The following is a 16,548-nucleotide window of genomic DNA, read 5'->3' on the forward strand; positions in this document are numbered from 1 at the left end:
AAACAGCGTCCAAAATACCCCAAGTTTCCACGAAGAAGACATTATACGTCACTTCCTTCCAACCTCAGAAGAGCGCGGGGAATTTTGACAGGCAGGAATTTGCTTCAAGTTCGTTCATGTTATTTGTTTTATAGAACATTTGTATTGCAGTCTACTTTGACGTATCGTAAAGCTTTACCTGACACAAAATGAGAACATTAGAGGAGGTACAGGCCACACTGGAAATTGCCAAACTGAAAGAAGAGGATCTCCAAAAAACAATCCACTGTCTGTCTTTCGGAGAAAGTGTTTCTTCTGCAGATTATTGTTTGATGGAGCTGGACGACACTTTGTGCAAACACATTGAAGCTGGACAAAGGTATGATATTAGTTGTTGATATTATTTAGAGTGTGACTAAAAAAACAAACAAACATAAGACCAATTGGCTTCTATTTTGTCATAATTTTTTCCATTTCAGTACTGATTCGTTGGTCACGATATATCCCCTATAAGTTAATTTAGACACATGTTTTATATCACATGTAATGTATTGCAAACTGTAGAGTAATATCAAACAAGAACTCATCTTATTTCTTGTGTTTGTGACTTTATATAATAAATTCTGTATCTACAATATATCCCCATTTTTGTGTGATGTTGTGAAGCCTAATAGAAAGTCAACAGGTCTATTGACACAGGGGTGTTTAAATTTATGTCTTTACGCCCAGTCTAGTAATTCGGGGAGATAAGGATGAACGTGCAGTTCTATGCAGCGTGGACACGACCTACGATTTAAAGATAGCTGACACGTCCAATCTGCTGCTGTTTGTGCCAGAATGCAGAAAACCAAATCATGTCACAAACAGCGAGGGCGTCTCTCACGTGGCACACACAGAGGTTTGGAAATGACAAAGACACAAAAGCATGCCATGTATGTCACAGAAGCACTTTATTATTAACACTATCTTACTTCTATTTTAGATCTGGGGATTTTGTAACAGCTACTGGGAGCTCAGGAAACAGCGTCCTAAACTGAAGAAACTGAAGAAGCTTTTAATGGAAAATCCTTACGAGGGTCCAGCTATAGGAGGGCAGGAAGAGAACACTGAGAACAGGGTATAAATATTAGTCAGCTTTGTGGTAATAATTTCAGCAAGTGATCTGTACCAAAATGGTTTATGCAGAGTCACAGTTACTTGTGTTAGTAAATAGCTCCATTTAATCTGTGTTCTTTATTAGTACACCATGTTGGACCTCCTGGAGAGGATTCAGGCCAGTGAACAAGAGATAAACACCCATTTGGAGACCATCCATGCTTGCCAGATTGATGGTAACGTAATGTTTGTGGAAATGACCACTTGGATAACCATTCTAAGATTAGTGAGCATGTCTTTTCTGCCTTAAAGGCTACTGGAGGATACTGGATTTTGACTATGAGATGAAGGTGCTCGGTCATCTGACTCAGCTCGTGGATTCTGAGTCGTGGTCTTTTGATCAGGTACCCCTCCAAACCTGTCTTGAAGAGTTGGCTCCACTGGAACCCAAGTAAGGCTATTTAGGGAGCTAATTAAAAAACAAAATTGTAAGCTGAAATTAATTTTGAACCTTCCTTCAATACAGAGAGATGATTGAGCACTGTTTGAACTGCTATGGCCAACGCTATAGTGAAAACGGTAGTTACGCTAGTTGACACTAGTAGATTCCCAAACAGACATGATGACACCATTTGAGAACACCACTGTATTGCTTTTCTCTACACAGACCAGGTCTTTTATGCACTTAATGAGGATAAGGTCTGTCGGGGTCTGGCACTGATGTTACTTCAGAACGCTGTTAAATTCAACCTGAGGGAGTTTCAGGAAGTCTGGCAGCAGAGTGTCCCTGAGGGAATGAGCACGAGACTGGATCAACTAAAGGTTAGTACGCTTAAAAAAACATGCTTGTGGTCTCGCCTATCTTCAGATATTATGAAAGTGTTGCACCTTTTGTCTGCTTGCTAAACCTCCGGCACGGCAAATGTTGCAGAGTGTTGCCCTGGTGGACCAAGCCTCCCACCCTGAGACCATCTGCCTACTGCGGGTGGAGGATCTTCCAGAGGACACACTGGAGCGCTTCCACCACCTCTTCACGCTCAGGGAGAAATGGACGGAAGATGACATCACACCTTACATACAGTAGGTGTTGCACGTTTTGGAAAACATCAAAAGAATCCAGGCGTGAATCTAACTCATTGTCTCAAGTGTAGAACTGGATCACACATTTTTTGTTGTGTTTTTTCTTTTTAGGGACCTGTGTGGAGAGAAACAGACCACCGGTGCACTTCTGACCAAATATGCTCGCTCTTCAATGCAGAATGGAATCAAGGTCTTTAACTCCAGACGACCTGTAGCTACGTGAATATATGGCCTGTCCAGTAATGAGCTTCAGCCTTTATGTGATTAGCTTTTGTTCAGGAAACTTGCAAGTTCAACAGAGGAATCTCTTTACAAAACTTGGTGGGATATATACATTTGGTTGTATGTTGTTACCATTCTGGTGTTGCAATCATGAGATTGTTGGGAAATTGATTAATAAAGGATTAATTGTAAGATATCAAATAATCGTTATAACATTTCTCAATACACATCACTCAGTTTTAATAAATAATTTATTCTTGTCACAGCAACAACCTCTCATAATCCTATTTTTCGAAGGTGTCGATGAATACCAACCAGGTTAATACTGAAGAGGACATTAATTATTAACAATATTAAAGCTTGCAACCATAATGAATCACCAGTTGTTTCATAGTGGAGTTCTATAAAACTTTTTTTTACTGTGTTTGAGTCTCTGCTCAACTCAGGTTCCAACAACATCAAAACAATGTTTGATAATATCTTAATTAAGGGTTGTCAATCTCCTTGTAGACATATTTGGAGATTATGTAGAAAATTCTTTATTTTTCTTCCTGGCCTTGCAGTAATTTTACTAGCTCAAATGGTATTGTTACGACTTGGCTCAAAGTTGTAACAAAAGGAGGGAATCAGCACACAGAAAGATCAAATTATCTGGATATGTTTATTAAGAAACCCAAAGAGTGCTGAAATAAGGATTCAAACCCAAACTAAAAATGATGAGACGGCCATGAGGTATGGTGGCAGCAGCCCAGCCAGAGAGAGAGACAAAGGAGAACCGCCCCTTTTATGCCCTCTGGCTCCTTCCAGCTCGCAGGTGAAACCAGTCTCACTGACGACCCACCAAGTCTCTGGGTAAACAAAACAAAACACATGGGCAGGCCGTCACACACACCCCCAGCATCATGTAAACACATGGAAGATAAGCATCCAGATTCATGCTCATATGTCCAGCTGTGGATGACTAAGTTCGATTGGGATGGTAACTTAGACAGGCCAGGTAATATTACAAAATTAAAAGAAGATTTAATAGAATATGGAAAGAAACATCCAAAAGTAAATGTGGGGTTGACACAATGTCATCTCTGGCTCACTGAATCAAAATATAGAAGAGAAAAACAAAATCAAGAAAAAGAGAAAAAGAAGAGAAAAATAAGAACCCCTTTTACCCATCACTGAGTGCGTACGTGAGGGCGGAGGACAACAAAACAGGATGTAGGAGTCAACTGATAAACGTGCCTCCTCCGTATGTTCCTCCACCTCTTGCTCCACCAGCTCCCCCTCAGGCGGTCCTATTGGACCCGCCCGGAGCCTTAGATCCCCTGGCTCTGAACACTAATCCCTTTTTGGGCCCCTCTCCATCGGGAGCCAAGTGCAGAAATTACCATATGCAGGACAACACTGTGCAGATGTACCCACTGATCCAGGTTGCAAACCCACAAGCTGGTGGGGAGGGTCAAGATCCTACTATCTTGGTGTACAGAACCTGGACTCCAGAAGACTGTAAAAAAGCTTGTGATGGCATAACCTCGCCCCAAATGGACGTAGAGTCGTGCATCCAAGACATAAGACAGTTACTAAGAAGTTACCATACTAACGGTACTGAAACACAGCAAGTCCTCATGTGCGTTAATGGCAAGAAATGGGGCACTGTTAGAGGAGATTGGGTCCCAGTGGATCCAGCCACTCAACAACCATGGCAGCCTGGCAGCCAAGAACTAAATGACAGACTCGACAGACTGTACGAGCGCATGCGAACTACTTTTACCAGACGAGCTGACTACAGCGCCATTACGGCCACGAGACAAAAGACTGACGAAAGTTTTGAAGACTGTAGCATGAGAATGAAAGATGTGTTCCGGAAGAATAGTGGAATTCCATATGCGGAAGAACCAGAAGGTCCCTACCAACAGCAGTTAAAGCAAGCTATACATGGGGGATCAAAATCAGAGATAAAAACCTGGGTAGAGAGACAGTTAGTTGATTTCGGAACTTGTAACCTAAACCGCTATGAACAACATGCTATGCATGCTGAAAGACAATGCCAAAAGAGTAAGAACCAATTATCAGGCATGTTTTTCAATGCCAACCCTCTCCCAAGCCGAGGCCGAGGGCGTGGGCGAGGCCGAGGCGGAAGGGGAGGAGGAGGCAATTCCCGTGAAAATGATCAGTGTCATTGGCCCGAATATAAGACGACCCTGATTATAAGACGACCCCCTCTTTTTCAAGACTCAAGTTTGAAAAGACTTTTTGAACACCAAATTTAATTTTTATACAGAAAATAATTACAGTACATCTGAAACAAATGATTATATCTTCGACCCACTTTTCTCCAGATTGTCGCTACATTTCTCTATTTTCTGTTATCTCTTCTCTTATTTTCTTCTCTTTTCTTTCTTACCGCTATTTTTTACTTTTCTTCTTCGTGCTACCGCTATTTTTATTTTTCTTCTTCGTGACAGGGGTTCGCTTTGGCCTGGGACGTTTAGTTCAGCATTCGCTTTAAATATATCTGGCGCCATCTAGCGTTGTGAATGGGTATAATGTCTAGACCGCGAATGTAAGACGACCCCCACTTTTTCAGTCTTCTTTCAACGCAAAAAACACCGTCTTATATTCGGGCCAATACGGTATTGTAAAAATTATGGACACTGGGAACGTGATTGCAAAAAGAAACAACGTGACCAGAGATACAATAGAGGACAGCAGCAAGGTTCTAATCCACCCCAGCAATGACTAGAACCGGAAAAAGATGTCACAAAAATTAAAACAAATCAGGGCACAAAATTTGACCAATTGGAAAAAGATGACTTAGAAGATGTTTTAGACTTAGAAACCATCTTCCTGTTTGCTGAAGGCAAACCAGAAATACAACTGACCGTGTTAGGCAATTCTTTAACATTCTTAGTAGATACGGGTGCAAGTAAATCAGTAATTAGAGAACCAATAGCCGTGAAGCCAACTTCTACACAGATTTTTGTGAGATCAGCAAATGGTCTCGTAACTAAAGAAAGAATGTCAGTTCCTGTAGATGTTTGTGACCCTGTAAGTGGAATCACACTTAAAGCCCCTTTCGTGATCTCCACCACGTGTCCCGTAAATCTATTAGGAAGAGATCTTATCTCTCAGCTTCAGTTGATGATTCGCACCACAGCCGAAGGGATGTGGTCTGTAGATAGAATGGTTAATCTGTGGGTAAGAGAAGGAGAGATGTGCAGTAAATTTTGGTCACTTGACATTCCTGAAAAGCAGCCCCCTCCATTCTCTGACCCAATCACTATGATATATGGTAAAGCTCTGTCATACTTACAGCCTGAAGCCCAGCTCCACAATCAAACTGACCTGCATGTAACCATGCACGTGGAGCGCACTGGTGGATTCTGTAAATCAGACCCTCACGGCACATCAAGCTATGCAGAGCAGTTTGCTAAACTCAAAGATCCACGAATGATTGTAATTATGCATCTATATGTGTGTGGTCAAACAGCTGTCTGCATGGCAGGAAGCCTTTCCACCGAAGCAGCAGCGCTATTCAAAGTGTCAGGCTCTGTACCACATGTTTCTATTGCTAAACCACTTAAGAAAATATGGCAAGACTTGGGATGTGACGTAAAACACTGGAGCAGCCTGCCCTATAGGCCTAAGGGTGAGGTTGGTTTTAATGATCAGTTCCAGGTGTGGCGCATTCCCCTTAAAACATGGTGGCTGACTCATCCAGCAACGCACCTCACAGACCAGAGTTCATGAGAAGAAAACATCTTCCTCACGCAGGAGGAAGAGGAGAAGCTGAAAGAGCTTCCCCCTGAATTATGGTCGGAAGGACCTACGGATGTAGGGAGCAGAACCTGTAAAAATAATCTCTAAATCAGATTATAGACCATTCCAGAGACAATATCCCCTTAAGACTGATGCACAGGAGGGTATTGTTCCGATATTTAACTCACTGCTTAAAGCAGGAGTCATCAGAAAGTGTCCTGAATCTCCTGTAAATACACCCCTATTTCCAGTAAGGAAGTCACCACCATCTACCGGCTGGCGGATGGTGCAGGACCTGCAAGCTGTAAACACTGCAGTGGTCCCTAGGTCTCCCTTAGTCGCAGATCCATACACTCTGCTGAATGACTTAAACCCTGAACATCAGTGGTACACGGTGATAGATGTATCCAATGCATTTTTCTCTGTACCAGTACATCCAGACAGCCAGTTTTAGTTTGCATTTACGTTTCAAGGACGAAGGTACACCTGGACAAGGTTACCTCAGGGCTACTGTGAGAGTCCCACAATCTTCTATCAGGTAATGATGTCATCATTAGCTAAGTTTAAACCTCTGTGTGGAAGTCAAATCCTCGTCTACATGGATGACATCCTCATGGCGTCAAAAACAGAGGCAGATTGTTGGTCAGACACGCTAGCATTGCTACACTGGCTAGCCTCACAAGGCCATAAATTAAGCAAAAGCAAACTGCAACTGGTGAAGCAGAAAGTGATTTATCTGGGCCATGTTTTGACACATAATGGTAAAGCTATTCTTGAGTCGAGGAAAACAGCAGTGCTTGAAGCCCCAAAACCAAAAACAAAGAAGCAGATGATGTCATTCTTAGGACTAGTGAATTTTTGCAGATCATGGATCTTAGACTATGCGAAAATAACTGCCCCTTTACAAGCATTGATGTATGATAATCCCTTAGCAATGACTGATGTGTTAACTTGGACCCCTGAAGCTGAAGAAGCATTTACACACACAAAGCAGGCCCTTGTAGGTGCTGGAGTGTTAAAGCTGCCAGACTATCAGAAGCCTTTTGAGCAGGTCGTAGATTGCAAAGGTGATTTTATGACTTCAGTTTTGTTGCAGAAGCACGGAGATAAGAGGCAGCCAGTAGCCTACTACTCCCACAAGCTAGATCCCGTAGTTTGTGCACTCCCACCATGCGTTAAAGCAGTGGTGGCAGCATCTGAGGCAGTAAAAGCCTCCGCAGGAGTGGTGCTATATCATGAGCTAACTTTGCTAGTGCCACATGCAGTGTCAATACTGCTGCTACAAAGTAAGATAGGATTCCTGTCACCCGCACGTCTTTCCTGCATGGCAGTGTTGCTGTCTCAGCCGAATCTGACGATTCGTCGCTGTACGACCCCAAACCCAGCAACGCTGCTACCCACCGCAGAAGAGGGACACCAGCACAACTGCCTGGATGTTCTCAGCCTCTAGATGGCGCCACTCTGTGAGGTCACCGGAAAACAAAGAACACAAAAAGAAACACCAACAACTCCCCTGACACGTAACAAGCACACAGAGACAATTACCGGTAAGATAAAAATAAAATAGAATAGAATTCGGAATATACAAAGAGGAAGTATATTTACAGTAATCCAGATAAATGGATACTCGGCCCCTGTATACCTGTACATAGTACAGAGGGAGAATACAATATATGTTACCGGCGCCAGAGCTAGGGGTCTCTGGTCCGGCAGCATGAGCCACTCAGGCGGCGGGCGCTGAGCGGCTGAGCTACGGTATAACTACCTGTGGATCCAAACACACGACACGAGAGTTGTCAGCTCACGCTACTGCTGCGCAGTGTATTTTATTCTTTGCACATGCGCTTGAATGTTCACATTCATATACACAACATGGCAAGTACCATACCAATTACTCTCAGAATAGTACTAACAAACAATAACTAGTCACCAGTAACTTTTATGGTCGGAACTACGCACGCACACACACATATACACTCACTCTTGTTTAACTAACCTTTTGCTGACGGGAATGCCCGATAACAAACCACGACGATAAAGTACATATTTCAACATCTTACAGTGCTTAGCTTCCCTTCATGACTTCGCTTATATGTTGCTACATAGTTTAACTGAAAAGAACTGTACAAATAGTACATTTTACATACCTGTGGATCCAAACACACGACACGAGAGTTGTCAGCTCACGCTACTGCTGCGCAGTGTATTTTATTCTTTGCACATGCGCAGAGCAAAAGCAGAGCATAGACTGTTTGCTTGGACCCACTGGTGTTAAAGCACCCTCTACTGGTGCAAAGTGGCAATGATTTCTGCAAACCGTATAAAGGTTCAAATATTAAAATGAAAAAGAGGGGGTGTCTGTTAACATAATAAACTATATGTGGCTATTTCAGACCCACTACATATACATATCAGAATATATAATATTCACATTGTGCTAGCGGGCGTTATGACAGCAGCTGTGGCCAGCAACAACCCCACTGATAGTAGTCATTCCATGCTGCAACAAAAAGATGATGATTGCTGGAATGAGCACAATGTTCACTCTGGCACCTGACCAAAGGTACTCCCACGTGAACAATGTGTACTCTGGCACCTGTACATATGTTCTGCAGAGCAAGCTTTACCAAGCTGTGATCAAAGAAGCTGGGGAAGCACATCTGTAGGTACATTTCAGAGGACCATACAGTTTCATAATAAAGACAAAACAGAGTTCGAACCCCCCTCATTACTGCTCAGAACGTTGTTTGCATAATAGGCCCAGTGTGACTGAACACTGTTAAAGGGACGTTACTTTAGGTTAAAGACGTTTTCTGTTAAATAACAGGGTTTTCCACTTTGTTTCGGTTATCTCGCCTATTTTACTCATTTTAAAAATGATCTCTCTGGCACCTCAGTCCTTCAAGAAGCTCGCGGATCGACAAAATATATCCAACCCATTAATTATGTTTGTTGGGGGAGGGGTCAATTTAGTCCTGTCAGTAAGGTCCAGTAAAGTCCTGTCAAGATGCTCCTTAAAGACAGATCAGAAAGTATGGTTCAATACATTTTCCTGTTTTTCTTTGTTTTTAAGTAAGACGGCAGGTCCCCAGGTTAGAACCGTAATTGGAGTCACGCCTTTTCTCGAGCACGTGATTAGATGTTGCAGGTAAAGGGAATAGGGTTTCCGGACCCGCAGTGTTGTCTATCACAACTGAAATTCAGTGGAACCCTCGGCCATGGCTGTCAACGTGCCTGCTCTGGTGGCGGTGGTGTTTTTTTACATCGTCATAGTGGCCATCGGCTTTTGGGCTTTCAGGAAATCAAAGGAAGTTGAAAAGACGTTGGGGGGCAGCAAGGCAGAAATCACTATTGTCGGTGGTCGCAACATCAACGTCCCGGTCGGAATTCTAACCCTGACAGGTAGAAAGACAATCTTTCTTGTGCGTCATGACGCGCGCGGCACTCTTTGGCCCACTTCTTTTTCAATAGTATCACTTATTAATCACTCAATCAAGCTTAATTAAAGTATTTTTTATTTCAGCGACATGGGTCGGTGGAGCTTATATTCTGGGAACTGCCGAGGCAGTCTATTCTCCAAACCAAGGTCTGGCCTGGGCCATGGGACCGTTCGCATACGTCGTCTGTTTTATTTGCGGTAAGTGGCCGAAGACAAGCACTTTGCATCACACTGAGCTCCAAGGAAGTTTTCTATGTCAGCTGGACTGTGTTTCTTCTCTTGAAGACGTTTCGCCTTCTATCCAGAAGGCTTCTTATATAGACACCCAGCGATTTCAGAACTGAGAATCTACACAGACATATCACACTGAGAAAACTTCTGTAGTAAGTCGCTTTATATCGGACACCCAGTCAGCGCACAGGGGGAAAGGGGAGGGGGCCTTTTCAATGTGTGTAGTCACACATGTAGATGCTCTTTAGGTGTGGGATTTATGCATGATTGTTTTTTCAAACGAGACACAAAATGCTCACATTTTACGACTAAAATCAAAGTGCACTAGTGCCTGTGCTGCAGTGTTGATACCTGCATGGAAAGAAGCCTGTTTTCAGTCTGAGGTGACGTGACATTCACTCGCCCGTCCGTGTTGGTTACAAATCGTACGATGTGACTGCTGCACGACCGACGTCTATATAGGCGTTCCGCTGTTACACAGTAATCCGGAGGCTTTGGCACGCGTAGTCACACATTCTTCCTTCTTTTTATGGCATGTGTGCTGGAGTCCAGTCAGCATTAGCAAAAATTCACAAATCCACACTTTATTTGTCCGCTCCTGCCTAGAAGGATTTTTATCAGAGCTTTTAACCCACTGTTCCATCAACTGGATCCGTCACCAGGTGTAACCCGGGGACTTTAACATCATCTGGGATTAACAACATTTGTTTTTGTATTAGCTTTGCACCTTTGATTTCAAACATCAAACAATTAAGATGTTAAAATGAATGTGAACTTCTAAGAGGGTCTTCTACTCTTATGCAACCAAGCTTGAAGAAAAAAATATGTTGATTTGTTAATCTGACGACAAACATCATGTTGAATGACAAAGGCTTTTCTCTCTTCTGAAGGAGGATTGTTTTTTGCTAAACCAATGCGGTCCAGCAATTACGTCACCATGATGGACCCGTTTCAGCAGCGTTACGGCAACGTGTACACAACGCTGCTGCTCATTCCTGCCTTAATCGCTGACATCTTATGGGTCGCCTGCATCCTCGCTGCTCTTGGTAACTGGCCCTGACCTCCAGGAGGCTATCCATCTGTTTGTGTTTGGAATTAAAGCTTCTTTCCTTGTGTCTTCTGCCTGCTTCCTAGGAGGAACCATGGCCTTAATTCTTGGGCTGTCCTCGACCATCTCCATCGTTATCTCAGCATCTGTGTGCATCGGCTACACCCTTCTGGGGGGCCTCTATGCTGTCACCTACACAGATGTCATCCAACTGCTCTTCATATTTGTCAGCCTGGTTAGGAACATGAAGTTGGAGCACTCAAGCAATAAAAAAGAAAAATTCATTTACATATAACCCCCCCTCCCTCCCTCTCTCTGTCTGTCTCTAGTATATAGGTATTCCTTTTATAGTTCTCAGTCCTGCAGTTACTGGGGCGTCCCATTTCAACCAGTCACACTCCACATGGGTGGGGGAGCTGAAGTTGGAAGATACAGGAAAATGGATTGATGAATTTCTGCTATTAGTGAGATGTTTTCATTGTTTAATTTGCCTATTCTTCTTCCTCCATTTGCATCAATGTTTACTTGAGTTAATCATAAACACATACATGTTCAGGGTTTACTGTAAAGTTTTAAAAGCTGCAGTTCAATTCCTCAAGCTACAAAATGTTAATTCTCTTTTTACTAGACTATTCACAGAGTAGCTCTGTTAGCGGTTGTCATCTATGAAATCAATCACCCATGCATGGAAAATTCCAAACCTTTCCAGGGGTGGGGTGAGAGTTCTCCCAGTACGCACAAATCTGTATTCGGCATTCAAGCATAATGCCTTTATTGTTGGATTATCTCTGTATTGGGCCACTGGCTTTTTGTGCAACAAATGAACAGGAAGTCCTCAAAGTTGATATGTTGGGATCATAAAAAATGACATATGTGTGACAACAGCCAATGTTTAGCATTCTTAAAACCACAGCCCTGCTGGGATGGTCCCAGTCTGCACTGGCAATACTCTATCAAATGTCCAAGAGATTGGATTATTTGTTAAGGGGTTGATTTTTACACTCAGAACAGTGTTGAGGTGAGTCCCAGCCAGCAGTTGCCAGCTTGTTAGTAATGTTCTTACCCAAAAAAGGGAGCTGTACAATAAGTAATTCCTTATATTCCAATAACTTCCTTCCTTATTTACACCAGCATGTGTTTGGCACAGAGGTGGCACTTTGGGCTAGCTATGATCTCAAAAAAGAGCCACCTTCTGTGCTGTGGGTTATATGTTTTTCTACAATTTTCTGTGCATGTGTGTCACAGGCTTTGGGGGGACTGTCCTACCAAGCTCTTTACCAGAGGATCCTGTCTGCTGCTTCGACCACACAAGCTCAGGTCATCTGTTACGCCGCCGCTCTGCCCTTTTTCATCATGGGAATCCCTTCCGTTGCAATCGCGGCAGCGGCTGCATCTGCAGGTAACTTGTTCTCAGGAATATTGGCTTTAGGGGGAACACCTTTGGAGTCTGGGAAGACAGATACTGAGGGAGGAATGACACATTTTCTTTGCCAAAAGAAAAGAAATGAAAATCCAAAGAACATGTTTGATGACGTTGGTCAGATGAGTTCCTACTCACTTGAATACTCTTTTCTCCCCCCTTGGTTTCCGCTCTTCTCCCTCTGAGACTGGAATATGACAGCATATGGTTTGCCCTCTCCCTTCGAGCGTGGCGAGGCAGGGAACATCCTCCCCCTGGCCATGCTGTACCTGGCACCCCCCTGGTTGTCAGTGTTGGGCATCGGTTCTATAGCTGCAGCGGTCATGTCATCCATGGACTCTGCGCTGCTGTCCTCCGCATCCATGTTCACGCAAAACATATACAAAAGATGTTTGAGGAAGCAGGTCTGTGCACGTGAGTGGTTTGTTATGAAGAACGGGGTCGACGTCTTTATTCATTTGTCTTCCTGCAGGCCTCGGACCGGGAGCTGCAGTGGGTGATCCGTGGCAGCCTGGTGGTGGTGGGCTTGGCAGGAATGAGTCTGGCATTTGGTGAAAAAAGTGTGTTTGCTCTCTGGATACTGAGTGGCGATCTCCTCTACTGCATCATATTCCCACAGCTCACCTGTGTGCTGCACGTTAGCTTCGCCAATGGTTACGGTATGATTGCTGGGTTTGTAGCGGGGATGGTGCTACGTATTCTAGCTGGCGAGCCAGGACTCGGCATCCCTGCTCTCCTCCTGTACCCATGGTGGAGGGAGATAGACGGGGTGATTATACAGTACTTTCCCTTCAGGACTTTTGCTGTGATTTGCTCGTTTGTGTGCGTTGTCGGGATATCAAAGCTGACGGAACTGGGCTTCCATCACAAAAAGATTCCCGAGTCTTGGGATGTACTGCAAGCGTTTCAGGTAGATAAACGGAGATATAGGAAGTCCCATCTTGGCACCATGGACACAAAACTTTAAAGCAAATATAATTCTCTAATCATGTTTTGTTACCGCCTCTTTGGCAAAGATTTTGTTTACCCAATACTTGTAAGTTGCACCAAAAACTGTAAAGAGTTTCTTTGAAGATTCCAAAAGTAGGTTTTCTTGGTGGAGGAAAATAGTGACTTAATTAATAAGTTTGTAGCTTGGTACCGTACCCTAAGGTTTGTGGAACTACTGTTGCCACTGTGCTGGGGAGAGGAAATATAAGGACATTCAAATAAAATTAAAGGAAATACAAATAATTACGAATATGCACAGAGTACAACAGTAATACCAATAACACAATTCGAATTGATTGAATTGATATCTAAGAGCCGTACATTAATCAAAGAGGGTCCTCGGTGCTAGATAAAAGGTCTCCTTTTCTACGTTGCTGTTTACTGTATTTATTTCACTTTTTTTTTAAAAATCACTTTAACTAAAATAATTACCAAAACATGGTAAATGGGAGATAAAATTTGCCTGTCTTTTTAGCTTTTTTAAAAACTGAAGTCATATTGTTTCCAGTTGAAGCAATTTGGCAAAAACAAAACAAAACGGAAAAACGTTCATTTTGGCGACCGTCGAACCGTGTTTGACTGGCTGCACCTCGGATTTCTCATTATCAAGAGTTTATTGAGCATGAGATAATTTTTTCCTTGAGCTTTGCTTAGATAAGAGAAGAGAGCCGCAAACTAGTTTAACTAGTTTAACGCCGGGTGACATGAGATGTGACCACTTTGGGTGTTTCGGCCTCACCATGAACGTTTCCATCTCACCAATACACTGTTGCTCATGAAGTCGGAATAAAATATTTCTGCCTCTTCGTTGGACCCCATGTTTTGTTCTTGATGGAGAACGTGTGTAAACCCTGAAAACTGTATCGATCCATCTGGTCACAGCTGATCGCTGACATGCGATAACTACTTAACTCCAACATTGTGGGCGACGGTGTGTAATGATCCTGGTAGTTTTTGTATTTTGACATTTTTCCAATACCGTCTGCCTGCTGAACTTTCAACATCATTTGCTGTCTCTCTACTCTCTCGTTAACTTTCTCTATCTTTTTCCTTCCACTTCACATGTTCCTGCTCATGTTGACTTAAACTGTGAGTTTGGGTGCTTAATCGGGGCGAATTTGAACGGGTCTCAATAATGTTCAAATAAATAAAGGAGGATGGATGTTGTGTACAAATAATCAGGATTTTTGGTGAGTAAAATGTTGCTATATTCCTAAATAATATTGCAATTTTATCAGGTTATCTTTGATGCTTTTTTATGTGTGTCGCAGGTGTACCTGCAGTAGAAGTTTTAGAGCCATAAAATAGTCATTGAGGGTTGGACTGATTCAGACGGAGCACTACTGAAGGCCCAGGTGTGAAATGCACGGCCCGCCACTGGTTTTCATGGAGTATTCATCGAAACAATGAATATGTATACCAAAGTGGAAAAAAGACTTTCGTAACGTAATTTTGGAACGATGAAAGCATTTGGGGAAAATTCATATATCAGATTTTGGGGAAGATCCTAGTTATCACCCCTTTTTTCACTTCAGCCTCATAGTACTCCACCTCAGGACACCCCCTTAACGAATTTTAGAAAATTCTGATGTAGCATTTAAATAAACCTCCTTCAAATGTACTTGGTTTCAGATTCAAATTTTGCGGAAATCAGGTACACAATTTTACACAAATTAGTGTCAATATCTAATTTTTTAATAATAATTTCTGTCTGTCCTAAATCCTTTTCAATGATTTGTTTCTGTATTGTTATATATTTTTATCCCATGAATAGTTTCAATGCATAGTTTTCATGCAGAACAAACGCGCTCATTTCTGTCTGCGCTTTTGTGGGAAGCATTTACGGTAATGCCTCGCGTACACAGGTTTCGGGAAAATGGATATTTTCAACTATGGAAAATATAGAATCTGCCTGTGTATATTTACATACGTAGGAAGAATCTTCCATTCAAAAAATTGGGAATCCACAAACTTTGTGGAAACTCTCGAAAGAGAACCAAAAGGATTTTTGCCATTTTAAATTAGCTGTATCGGACCAGAGTAGCACATAAACACATACACAGCATAATAGATAAATATATAGGTAAGACAGCATTTATCCCAGCCTTTTTTTTAATTGGGTGACAGTAGTGTCTGTAGTAGGTGTCTGTAGTAGTCTGTCCTGGTTTTACCGGGATGAATTCTCCTGGTTAATTAATGTTCTATGTCCGCATCAATATTCCTGATGTGATTATATGGAATGTTGCTTTTTCCTGTGCGCGCTCGGGGCTGGGTTGGGCGGGGACGACGCGCCATATACATCTGAGACAAGCCCGGACCGCATGTGGCGGCCTAAAATGTCAGTAAGCTCATCCAGCTGGCTATTAGCGGGCACGAAACTCTCTTAAATATAAAGGGTATTGTGAAGAATGTCCACCCACACAACGGTTTCCTTTATTGAGCTTAACTGCGCAGGGAAATTAAAACAAAACCGATTTCTTTCATTCTTTGCAGTTTCATACCACATATTTCTGTGCAATTTATACTGTGTCATGTTTATTAATGTCGCATTCGTTTGGTATGTTAGGGTAATTCTGATAATCCCGCTCAGTAGAGCAAACATATTGTAGCGTGTTGGGGAGGGTCAGAGTGGGAATTTCCCAGCATGCTTTGTAGCAGTGTGTTCTGTGGGTTCAGGTTTGTGTTAACCCTGTTTTTTTATTTGTTGTAAATGTTATCCTTTGTAACTTTCAATGTTAATGTTCCATTTATTGAGTTTTGGTCGTTAATGTGTTTAATTAGTTTTAATTATTGTTTGCACCTGGACACCATAAGCGAGGTTATGTGTTTTCTATTGAGTGTTGTTAATTAAAGTGGCTTTTTCTGCAGTTAAACAGCAGAATAAGCAGCCCGAGCTGCAGCGCCATGTATGCGTTCTACGGCATGTTTGCACAAGCCTTTTATTAGGTGGTGCAACATGTGAACAATGGGCCGGATTCACCAATATGTTCATAAGAATCTTCTTAGATTCTTTCTTAAGTTGTTCTTAAGAAGTTTCTTAAGAAAACCCTATGTCGGATTCGCAGCTGTGTTCTTAGATTGATGAATGCCATCTGTTCGTAAGTTGCGAGCGCGTGCCAGGTGAGTCTAATTAACATACGATTAGCACAAGTCACCGCCCACTAATGCCCATAAAAGGAACTGCAGCAGGACCCTGTTGACAGAGCAAAAAGCAGCGAAATGCCCAAAGCTTGCCTCTCCACGCCTGATTTCTGACTCCGTGTTGAACAATCAAGAAAGGATGGCTAACAC

General features: G+C 42.6%; 2 protein-coding genes and 1 long non-coding RNA gene across 3 annotated transcripts; all 3 read left to right on the forward strand.

Annotated features, from left to right (window-relative positions):
- Positions 1-51: 51 nt before the first annotated feature.
- On the forward strand, positions 52-2,645 carry dscc1 (DNA replication and sister chromatid cohesion 1). The gene is made up of 9 exons (XM_057046315.1): positions 52-358; positions 709-877; positions 962-1,096; positions 1,220-1,310; positions 1,387-1,525; positions 1,601-1,653; positions 1,742-1,896; positions 2,006-2,154; positions 2,266-2,645. Exons 1-9 carry the CDS (start codon positions 189-191, stop codon positions 2,375-2,377), a joined length of 1,173 nt encoding a protein of 390 aa, XP_056902295.1. The 5' UTR covers positions 52-188; the 3' UTR covers positions 2,378-2,645.
- Positions 2,646-3,270: 625 nt separating this feature from the next.
- On the forward strand, positions 3,271-4,225 carry LOC130533142 (uncharacterized). The gene is made up of 2 exons (XR_008952492.1): positions 3,271-3,373; positions 3,944-4,225. It is a non-coding gene; the product is annotated as an uncharacterized LOC130533142 (long non-coding RNA).
- A 4,919-nt stretch (positions 4,226-9,144) lies between these two features.
- On the forward strand, positions 9,145-14,064 carry LOC130532271 (high-affinity choline transporter 1-like). The gene is made up of 8 exons (XM_057044787.1): positions 9,145-9,531; positions 9,653-9,766; positions 10,690-10,845; positions 10,934-11,082; positions 11,177-11,311; positions 12,093-12,246; positions 12,454-12,671; positions 12,740-14,064. The coding sequence occupies exons 1-8, from the start codon at positions 9,348-9,350 to the stop codon at positions 13,232-13,234; spliced, it is 1,605 nt and encodes a 534-aa protein (XP_056900767.1). The 5' UTR covers positions 9,145-9,347; the 3' UTR covers positions 13,235-14,064.
- Positions 14,065-16,548: the final 2,484 nt, after the last annotated feature.

Source organism: Takifugu flavidus, chromosome 10 (assembly GCF_003711565.1).
Source record: "Takifugu flavidus isolate HTHZ2018 chromosome 10, ASM371156v2, whole genome shotgun sequence".
Taxonomy (NCBI): domain Eukaryota; kingdom Metazoa; phylum Chordata; class Actinopteri; order Tetraodontiformes; family Tetraodontidae; genus Takifugu; species Takifugu flavidus.